Source organism: Mus pahari, chromosome 21 (assembly GCF_900095145.1).
Source record: "Mus pahari chromosome 21, PAHARI_EIJ_v1.1, whole genome shotgun sequence".
Lineage (NCBI taxonomy): Eukaryota > Metazoa > Chordata > Mammalia > Rodentia > Muridae > Mus > Mus pahari.
Genome location: NC_034610.1, coordinates 49,302,629 through 49,314,506, shown reverse-complemented (window position 1 = coordinate 49,314,506; position 11,878 = coordinate 49,302,629). Strand labels below are relative to the sequence as shown.

At 38.5% G+C, this 11,878-nt stretch overlaps 1 protein-coding gene across 1 annotated transcript in view; it reads right to left on the bottom strand.

Moving 5' to 3' along the window:
• The window catches only part of Tmem244 (transmembrane protein 244), a 12,644-nt gene extending 2,811 nt beyond the window's left edge, over positions 1–9,833 (bottom strand). The window contains 3 exon segments of the mRNA XM_021221124.1: positions 4,837–4,916; positions 7,784–7,869; positions 9,765–9,833. Coding sequence (XP_021076783.1) covers positions 4,837–4,916; positions 7,784–7,869; positions 9,765–9,833 — 235 coding nt within the window.
• Between the last annotated feature and the right edge of the window lie 2,045 nt (positions 9,834–11,878).

The following is an 11,878-nucleotide window of genomic DNA, read 5'->3' as shown; positions in this document are numbered from 1 at the left end:
CTGTGTAGTCCTGGCTGTCCTGGAACTCACTCTGTAGACCAGGCTGGCCTCGAACTCAGAAATCTGCCTGCCTCTGCCTCCCGAGTGCTGGGATCAAAGGCGTGCGCCACCACTGCCCAGCAGATGTGATTTTGAGTCAGAGTCTTACTTTTCTTGTGTGTTGGGGTAACCAGGGCTTGTTGTGGTGGGAGAACTGGGTTCTGATGGTGCCAAGTATCCTTGGTTTCTGTTGTTTATGTTCTTGCCCTTGCCTCTCGCCATCTGGTTATCACTGTTCTCTGACTGTGGCTTGTCCCTCCTGCAAGACTGTGTGTTAATACTCCTGGGAGACCAGTTCTCTCAGGGAGGAATTTGTGTATGGAGAGCTGTGGTACAGAGTCAGCTCTTGAGTGCAGAGAGAAACCAGAAGGATCTTGTTTCCAGCTGATCCTTGGTTCCTGTGCCCTGATGGCTCTGGAACAGTCCCTCTTGGGCCAGGAATTTGAAGAGATTTGTCTGCACTCACAGACTTGTCTGCACTCCTGGGAGACCAGCTCTCTCCTGTTGGTATTTGTGTATCTTGTCCTAGGCAGCATCATGGTTCCTGTGTCCTGAGGGTTCCCGGCGGGTTCCTCTGAGCAGCAGTGGTAGTCTTACCTGCGCTCCCAGGCTTGTCTGTGCTCTTGGGAGGCTAGCTCTCTTCAGCTATATTTCTGTATGGAGCCCTGTGGCAGACAATTGGCTCCAGGAGTAGATGGAAATCCAGAAGGCTCCTTTCCCAGGCCGCTCCTTTGTTCCCGTGTCCTGAGGGTAGCAGGCAGGTTCTCCTGAGCAGCAGTTGTGGTCTTACCTGTACTTACAGGCTTGTTTGCACTCCTGGGAGACCAGCTCTCTCCTGGCAGTATTTGTGTATGTAGCTTTGTTGACCTATAGAACCTTAAACCTTTAGTTTTAATATTTTTTAGGTCATGTTGTCAAGTCTTAAACTTATCTCTCTGTTGTTTAGTCTCATCTATAAACTTTAAAATGTTTTATTTTAACATCTGTCTTAACTTTTGTCTCTAGCCTTTATTCCCCCCCTTTTTTTGTTTATTTTGAGTTATAAAATCTTATGTCTTTAATGTTAATGTTCCCTATAATCTATTTTTTAAGACAAAACATTTTTTAATCTAGGGTCCTGTCTTTTAAGAAGACAGAATAAACCAAAAAAAATTATAATTCAAATAGAATGCAAAATGTCCATTTTCTTTAAATCTATTTTTGTTAAACCATTTAAAAATATCATCTCATAAAATCCAAAAAATACTTATTATGTTTTTTGTTTTAAATATGAAAAATTATATCTCTCTTTATTATCAATATATTACCTGATCTAAAGCCCTTTATACATTTGTCTCCTTCTGTTGTTCGATTTAAAACACTATAGCCTTCTCTGACTTTTTATTTACATAAAGGGGCTGACTATAGGGCTTCTATACTTCTGTTTGTGCTATACCCGACAACATATGTGTATCTGTTGATCTCAGACAGCCTATAACACAAACAAACCATCAAGAAATCTAATCTGACTGTCCATTTTCTATGTAAACATGGGGAGATACAGAAAAACAAACATAAAAAACTTTCTCAGACATAGATGTCCTGATCAATTTATTATGTCTATCCAAAAACTATCTCATAGACAATTATATTCCAGCGTCTCCTGTCCCTCCCTATAATTTTTATATGGCACTTTCCAAGTCCAGCTCTAGGCTAGGATGTTGCCCCTACCATAGCTCTCTGTCTGGGACTTAAGAGAGAGAACCTCTCCATAGTTCTCTATAGACCCCTCAGACGCAGTCAACTTTCAATCCACTTACTACTAAACCACTGCCCCACATCGGTGCCAATTTGTTATGATAAATTTCCAACACAAATAAGCTCATACCAAAAACAAAAAACCAAAACCAAACCAAACCAAGACAAAACAAAAAATAAACAAACCTGAAAACAAACAAACAAACAAACCCACAACTCAATTAATATAAATACAAACTATGCACCTAGATTGGGCAAATCTACCACTACACTACTATATTCCCCATCTATAAAATCCCTTATGAGTTATGGTTTATCTAAGCCGTGTACCTCTACTATTTTCCTTCCACCTCCTCTTCTGTCTTCCTCCCTCTCCTTTCTCCCCCTCTCCTTTCTCTCCCTCTTCTCTCTCTCTCTCTCTCTCTCTCTCTCTCTCTCTCTCTCTCTCTCTCTCTCAACTCCACCTGTGCCCTTCCACTGTCCTATCACCAGCTCTAGCCTTTATTTTGCAAGTTAAAATAGAAAAAAGGTTTACATAAAATCATCTAAATATATAATTCACTCCTTGTCTGAGCCGGCTCCTCTTAAAAAACAGAATGAACATCAACACACAAACGACACCAGGACGATTGCCAACAGTTACTACGTCTGATCTTCGGGGTAACAGAATTGTTCAGACATACCAGGAACTTGACCTTAAATCCAAGACCAAAACTTTAAGATTACCAATAAAACTCATCTCCAAATTCCAAGAAGTCTAGGTTCTCAAAGCACCCAAACTAAAGAATTATAACATTTATCCCCAAAGGCCATCCAATTAAAGACTTAATAGGTCGATGGCTTATTGATATCTATCTTTGAACAAATATTAAAATATTCTGACAGAAAATAACAAAGCAACCTGACACCCCCAGGCCCTACTGACCCTACTGTCTATAAACAATGTCCTCTAGTTAGGTGATGGCGCGTCATCCAAAAGGCAAGAATAAATAGTGTTGACTTCTACTACTCGGAACACCAAGAGATTCATACTTGACTTTGTTTTTCTGTAACTAACTTTTTGTTTTAAATCATTTTTGAAGAGTCTTAGTGCAAGAACAAACTCAGTTCAATGGGAAACTGCATGGATAGAAAGTTAATTCCATGCTTGACATCTTACATGTTATTACACTAAATATCTCTTGTTCTCACAGATTCCTTGCTACCCAAAGTTGAATCAATAATTATCTCCCAAACTAGGTTATCTATCAGAAGAAGGCATCTTAGACTTTTTGATATAACTTAGTAATTCTTGCTGACCAAGTTTTCTGTACAAATCATATTTGAAATCTGTTTTTTCTACCTTCAGGCAATTTTGTACATTTCCATAGTTTCCTCAGAAAAGATCATCCCATGCTTTTTCTAGTGAATTTTAATAATTAAAGCAACAACAATATATTTTTAAAAGTAGGAAAAATTTTAACAGGATAATAGGAGTAAACTGTAACAAGAGAGTGTGTTTATAACTTATTTCTTTTTCTCCCTTCTATATCTAGGTGGGGTTTTTGTTGTTGTTGTTGTTGTTGTTGTTGTTGTTGTTGTTTTTGGTTTTGTTTTTGTATTTCTGAGTCAGGGTTTCTTCAGGTAAACACCTCAGGCTGTCCTGAAAGTAAATATTTTAAGCTTTTCTGATTTATGTGGTTTATTTTACAATGAAAAATGATTTTAAACTTGAGTTTTCTATAAATTGAAACAAATTTATTGTGAATGCATCCAAACAAGTGTGCTTTGTGCATAAGCAGAACAAAGGGGTTCATCTACTAAGCCTCCATGCTTGTAAAATTATGAGATCCAAGTTATTTATTGTGCTAACATACAAAATTTAAAAGAGGCAAGTTTTTTCTAAATATTTTCTTTCGTAATGTTCCCCCCTGCAATGGAGTGGATTTTTTCTTTTTACTTTTTAATTGACACATAGTAATTATATCTATTGATGGAGTACAGTGTGGCATTTTAATACATGTATGTGATGTGTAATGGATAGTTCAGGCTAACTGCCATATCTGCCATCTCAGACATAATATGTATTATTTCTTTGTGTTCAGAATATTCTAGCTCTCTCCACTAGCTTCTTTGAAATATCCAATTAATTATTACCAACCCGAGCCATCCTTCTGTGCTGTCGAAGATCTTCCTTGCCACAAAGTCTGTATTGTTTGGAGAAGAAAAATAAAACAAAGCAGAAATGTGCAAAGACAGAAATGAAGGTTTTCTGTCACCACTGCTGGGAGAGTGCATCTTGCTGCAACATTTTCTAGGCTTCTTTCCAGGGACATCATGGAGTGTATTCCTACAAAAATGAAACGACAACATACAGGCTTTTCTTCATTCTGTTCCATATCTCACAAATACCGAATATCAATGTATGGCCATTTTTCTTGTTTTCCTTAAAATATGTTTACTGCAATGAGATCCATGCCTTAGGAAAGCAGGGTAGAGATTAAGAAGAGAAGCACACCAACAATGGGGAGCCAGGAAGATTGGGGAGGGTACTGGGGGGAAGGAGAATGAATAAGAGTAATTATAATGACACGTATGAAAATAACACAGTGATATATATATATATATATATATATATATATATATATATATATATATATATGTGTGTGTGTGTGTGTGTGTATGTGCTTTCACAATAATGAAGTGAAATAAAAACTCACAGGAATGTGAGAACTCTAATTCCCTCACCTACCTTTAAGCCATTCTTCCCCATCTCCCATTCACTGATATTTCTTTGTATTGCATGCATGTGAAGGCCAGACAACAACATGCAGTTGTTTTTTTCCCTTGTTACCACATGGGTTCCAGGGTTCCAACTCAGGTTTTCAGGCTTATTTTCAGGAAATTTTACTTCAGTGGCTCCACTTTAAAATTTTTGAAGATGTTTTCCTAATGACATCAGAGGTAACATCCAGAATGATCAAAAGAAAAGCCAAATATTTTCATGGTTCCTACTTAACGAGATATTTTATTTTGGTTTGCATTTGTCTACTTATTGATAGGGATTAAAAATGAAAAAGCAATTATCTTTATAATTTGTGTTGAGCCATGAAGGATGTGTTTTGAAGCCACATGGTGCCAGAATGTTGAGTTCCCACACCCTGAGAGGTTACAGATAAAAATTTGCTCTGAGAGAGATCAAACTGAACTGTACATCAAAGATTTGGAGCTCACTATTCACATATGAGGACAGATCACTGCATTTACCTACACTGAACACTGGCTGGCAGAAGGGCCACTAGTGAACATTTCATCCATGTCAACTAAATCTACTTGGTCAGGAATGGAGAGACTGCCTAGTGGTTCAGAGTGCTTATTGCTCTTGTAGAGGACCTAGGTTCAGTTCACAGCATTCATGTGATAGCTCACACCATCTGTAACTTCCATCCCAGACACTTCCCTCTGGCCTCTCAGTAGGTTCCTGCACAAACATGGTACACAAAAACTCATGCAAGCACTCACCTATAAATAATAGTCATGGTGATGATGATGATTATAATGATGATGGTGGTGAAAAAATTTATATCCACTTTGATCATTAAGAAATTTTAATTATACTTGCAATCTCAGCTGCAAACTTGGCAGTTCTACCCCATGTGAAAAGAAAACCTTTAAGATGGAGAGAATAGGCTTTTGAAAGCCAGAAGATACGAACTTGGACAAATTATCGAACTTCCCTGGGCTTCAGTTCTTAACCATAAAGTAAAAGGAGTAATCTATGAGATTCTTTCCTATTCTTAAGGTGAGTCTATAAGTTCTACACCTGGACTGGACCATAATGAAGATTAAAATTATGGGCAGCTGGTCAACCAGTTAGCTGCTGCCAACAACTTTAACTTCATATTCTGCCAACAACTTTAACTTCATATTCTGCCAACAACTTTAACTTCATATTCTTCAAACCTGCTGGGAATGGTAGAACCCACCCAAAATCTCAGCTCTTGAAAAGTTAAGTTTGGAAGACTGGATAGCCTGAGCTAGACAGTCAGACTGTCTCAAAACAAGCAAGAAACAACCATCAATGTAATATAACACCAACTCTGCACATAATTTGAATTGTATTTATTTAAAGGCAACAACAAAAGTCGTGTACTCAGAGAGTCAGGGAGAGGGAGACTCACTTTTTTACTATCTCTAGCCCCAGGCCACAGTTGAGATTGTGTGTATGCACTGGACTTTCCTCTGTGGGTTTGTCAGCAAGCATGACAAATAACATTCTTTCCATTGCAAAAGTAAGTTGATATATTTTTGGAATTAATTTGCATAGTAAAATGGAATTCTGTGCTTTCATAGTGAAGTTAAATTACATAAATACTCAATTTATAGCAAGTTAATTGTAAATACACATAATTTATTTCAAAGAAATTATGTTGGCAACTTAAGTTTGTAGAGAAAAATTTCAACTAGAGTAAGATAAAAGATTATGTGGTAAAAGTGCTTCAAATTGACAAATTATACCAGGAAAACCCATGTGCTGTCTGGAGAGATGGCTCAGTGGATAAATTTACTTGCAACTAACCCTAAAGACCTGAGTTGGATCCCTTGAATCCCAACATTCCTGGTTGGAAAGAGAAAACCTCAACTTGCATGTGGGGTACATTCACCCACATACATACTATAAATAAATGCATGTAATTTTAAAGGACACGAATTAGTTCATGTTCTCCTCATGATAACCCTTTTTTTGGATGATGACTTCCTTTAGACAAATGTAGACACTGAAATGAGAGAACTTGCATAGCTTATTAAAACCAAATCAAGACTGGAACTAGAGAGATGAATCAGCAGTTAGTGATGCTCACTGCTTTTGTAGAAGACCTGGGTTTGGTTCAGTTTCCAGTACCCACATGAGGCTGCTCACAATTGTCTGTAACTCTAGTTTTAGAGCATCTTACCTCTTCAATACTGTGCAGGCATGGCTTGTGAGTGATGCACATAAGTGCTCTCTCTCTCTCTCTCTCTCTCTCTCTCTCTCTCTCTCTCTCTCTCACCCACACACACAATTATAAAAAAACCATCAATTGGTCTTTTAAAAAATCAATCAGGAAGTTTGTAATAATCCCAGCACTCTGGAGGCAGGGGCAGGCAGATTTCTGAGCTCCAGGACAGCCAGGGCTATACAGAGAAACCCTGTCTCGAAAAACCAAACCAAACCAAACAAATCAAAACAAAAACAACAACAACAAAAAATAAATAACCTGGGCTAGCTTGCATCCCTGCTTACAGTCCATCAGTGTTTAAAAAAACACTTAAATGAATATAGGCTATCTCTCAGTTGTTGTCTACTGCAAACTCTCTCTGAAAGCATAGCTTCCCCTTCCCTGGCAGCATGGTAATTCTGCCTGGATCTACCTTTGATCGTGGCAGTGAGTTTGGTCAGTTTTAAAGATGCAATGTTAGTGGATATTTACTTTTGAAACAAAATTTTGTTTTATTTTTAAAATATATTCTCATATTTAAATGACTTTCAAAAATTATCTGAAACAAACGCAACATATACAGAATAATAAAGACCGTTAATAGAATAAAGGTGGGTAGGAGTAACTAATGTCTATGAGATTTTCTTTCTTTCCTTGCATTTTATTTTTCTTTCATTAACTTATTTATTCACTTTACATCCTGATCACATCCCAGTCCCTCCTCCCCTCCCAGTCCCACCCTTCCACTCCACTTTCCCCATTCTTCTTTTCCTTTCTCAGAGAAGAGGAACCTCCTGTCCCCTGGGTACCAACCTGCCCTAGCACATCAAGTTGTATCAGGACTAAGTGCATCCTCTCCCACTGAGGCTGGACAAGGCAGCCCAGCTAGGGGAAAGGGATTCAAAGACAGGAAACAGAGTCCAAGTCTGAGATTAATGCCATAAAGAATCTACAAGCTATAAGCCATCAATCCATGTCAAGTATTAAGTATAAACTCTGTTCATTCCATGTCCTTGTTTGAATCATGTTGAAGACAATATGCCACTTACTTGAGTACCAGGGAGCCCATGCTCAGGGACAGGTAGGAAACAGTGTAGAATAAGATGACACACACCAGAAGGTTTGGCAGAGCCACCTGTGGAGAATCAGGCTGAGAGAATGAATGGTCTGATCTTTTGCACACAGTAACTGGCTTAACGAAGAAAAGACAACTAACTTGCGGCATTGCTGCATATTACTAATAAGCTACATATTACTTGATGACCTGTGGATGAAAGGGACTCAAAGTACATTGTGATAGTGCCACAGACATAATGAGCTGCTACTTCACAACATTATACACAGGATCAATGCAGTCCATAGATCCATACCCCTCACTCTCCATTCACCTGAAAAAAAAAAAAAAGTCCTAGGTGCTGACTGTGTCCCTGACATTTCTTGTTACAGTAACAAAATACTTGACAAGAAGGCAACTTGAGGAAGGTTGGTCTGAATCAGTTTGAAGGTACCATATGTGGGGACAGGGAAGGCACATTGACAGAAGCTTGAAGCAAGCTGCTATGTCATAGAGTGTCTGCAGTCGGAAAGGGACATGGATGAACACAGGCTTCCAGCTCATTCTTTTGAATTCAGCCCAACATGGCAGCCCATGGATCAGTGCTACAAGTGTGTCCAGTGGGTCTGACCATCTCGGTTAAAATAGTTGACAAACCCCCTCATAGGCACATGAATAGATTATTTCCAAGGAAATCCTATATTTTCTCAAGCTGGTAATCAGTGTAGACTATCATACCAGTATTTATTCTAACTGGACAAGAGCATGCAAAATCACAGATGTCGTACTAAAATCATGAGATAACAGCACTTTGAAATAACACCCCAAGATACATAAAATATTGCAATATATTATATATTGTATATATTACTAAGCTTGTTTGCAAGAGTTTGAGAGCAATTGATTAAAATACAATAGGTGATCTTGAAATAGACCCTTCCACATGTGAGCTTCACCAAAAAGCAAGAGAGATTAACAGAGACCAAAGGATTATTCAATGAATGATATAGAACTGTTTGTCTTCCAGGTAGAAAAAAAAAAATCCCATTAGATTCGAGTCTTGTACCAAACACCATAAGAAATTTCAAAATGGATTAAAGACTTAAATGCCAAGGAAGAGATTGGGAGAAAATACTTGATATATATATATATATATATATATATATATATATATATATATATATATCTCACAGGAAAAGGTTTGATAGCTCCCATATAAATTCCTACAAATAGAAAAGGCAAACAAATGAATAGAAAAATGAGCAAAGCGTGTAAATAGGTCTTTTCTGTGAAGAAACACTTAAAAATCCAAGAAACAATAAAAACTTGGTGAACTTGTCATCTATCTTTAAAAACACATTCTTATGACTGCAACACAAATGTCAACATCTCACATGGAAATTTTTGAATTTATTCTCTCTGCTTTTTAATTTATACACACACACGCACACACACATACACACACACACACACACACACACACACACACACACACACACATTTCTCAGTCAACACACAATACTTTAGGAATCAATTTTCCCTGGATGATAGATTCACTGGATTTATCCAATCTAATGGATCTGAGAATAGAAGGAACTCTCCACTAGAAGCAAGGGAATACAATTAGTGTAACACCACACCTAATTTTGTGTAACTAGGAAAAGTAATTAGTGCAACATACCACGTCTAATTTTGTTTAACAAGGGAACTCGATTAGCATAACACACCACACCTAATTTTATGTATCAAGGGAACTCGATTAGTGTAACACACCACACCTAATTTTATGTATCAAGGGAACTCGATCAGTGTAGCACACCACACCTAATTTTGTAATGAACTGACTTTACAGATTTAGCAAGGACTCACCTCTTTCAACTGTCTGGAGGTGAATGAGTAACCTTGACTAAGAGGTCATAGGAGACCTAGACTCTAAAGTTCTGGGACCCTTAGAGATCTGCCCCACTCCAACTCACTTTATCCTTCTCAACCTCTCCTAGTCTCCTCCTCCAGACCTCTTTCTCTGCCTCCACTTTCATCCCCATCTTTATCCTTTGGATCTCTGCAATCTTATCCCCTGATGTCTCCTCCCTGACTTTCCTCAGCTCTTAATTTCCTTTCATTATTTTCTCTGTAAAAGACATACACAGAAATGTGGATAAATGATGGACACACCTTATACAAGTATACATGTGGATGTGTTGTATATGCAAGGGCATGTTGGTATGTGCATATAGAGGCCAGAAATCATTGTGAGGTGTTTTCTTCTATTCTTCTATCGGTTGCAGGAGAGTTGAGCATCCTGTGAACCCAGAGACTGTGCTATTTACTGGAAAAACCTGTTTTTAGTTGTGAAGTGGCTCAGCTTTAGCAGACACCTTTAATCCAAGAGCTTTGTTTGAATATTGTAATCAGGATTCAATAAAGTCAATCATAGGTCAAGAGGCAGAGCAAGCAACCAGTTGACAGGAATTAACACAGTATTACTAAGAAAAAAAAAAAAAACCGTAGAGAGTAAGAAGTCAGGAGAACAGATGGAGAGACACGCAGGAAGTAAGAGGTAGTTCCAAGGAGGTTGTTTGAAACTGTGAGGGGGCATCCTGGCGGGACATTGGCTAAGGAGGAAGGTCAGCCGGTCGCTTACTCCGCCTCTCTGAGCTAGCAGGCTTTCACTCAGCATCTGGCTCCGGAGTCTTCACTGGGAAAATCGCGAACGATTGAGATTTTATTAGAGAAACAACATTCCATCTCTCCAACGTATTTTATTAGAAAAGGACAATCACTGAATCCACTAGCTAGCTAGCTTAGCTCTGGAGATCAACCAGGCTCTGGTTGTCTGCTGGGGTTTCAAGTGCGCATGCCCATGCTTGGCTTTTTACAGAGTGGGATCCAAACTCAGAATCTCATGCATTGACTACATATACTTTATCAGGTAAGGTTTCTCCTCAGCTCCCTGCAGTTTTGCACATGTCAATTGTATAAAATGCTTACTTAATGCTGACGTCACATACACATATCACCAACTTTGAAAGGATACATGGAATGTTTGTTTTTCTAAATTCAGCTTGCATCAGTCTGAAATTAATTTTTTTCTGCAAAACACATTAATCCTTCATTCTTTTTCTTTTCTTTTTTTTTTCCCAATGCAAGAAGCAAGAGGAATTTATTGTTCCAGTGCACTGGGGTTGTCCCAGACCCGAAGGAGAGGCTGTGACCATCAGCACCAGTTCCAGTTTTTATATGGTTTCCAGGGGCAGAACAGAGCATCAGCAACTTGGCACAATATGATTGGCGGGACAGTGCGCCCTTTACACTGATCGGGTCTTTAGGGAATGAGGTGACAAGGACTTCCCTTGTCTGAAGGTGAGCAACAAGTCAGTCCTGTGGAATGTGTCCCCACCCACAGGTCCATTCCCGCCCTGAGGTCTGAGAAATGCTAATTAGCCTCTCCCTTCCTGACACCAGTGTTTCCGTGACCTTCCCAAAGTTCCCATGCTGACCTTTTGAAATATACTCCTGGATAAGAGCTCTAAAATAGAACAGACAAAATGGCTCAGGAAGTAAGAGAGCAAGTCTGGCAATGTGTGTTCAATCCCCAGAATCCATTGGAAAGTTTGAAGAGAAAACAACAAGACTACACAGCGTTTTCCTCTAGTCTCTGCATATGTGTCCTAAGACATGTACAGAACCCCCATCATGTACATATGTGCATGTTTTACATACACACACACTCACATACACCCACACAAGCATATATGTATGAGCATGTGTGCTTGCCCAATACTAAAAAGAAATACAATAATTTTAAAAGGCATATTTTGCTAATTGAGTTTTAGGCGATCCTGAGATACACTTTAAAAAAAAAATTGATTGAAAAAATCTCTCAATATTTAGCACAAAACATAACTTGAAAATTAAGATCATGGGGTACAGAACTAAACAAAGAATTCTCAACTGAGGAATACCGAATGGCTGAGAAACATCTGAAAACATGTTCAACATCCTTAATCATCAGGGAAATGCAAATCAAAACAACCCTGAGATTCCATCTCACTCCAGTCAGAATGGCTAAGATCAAAAATTCAGGTGA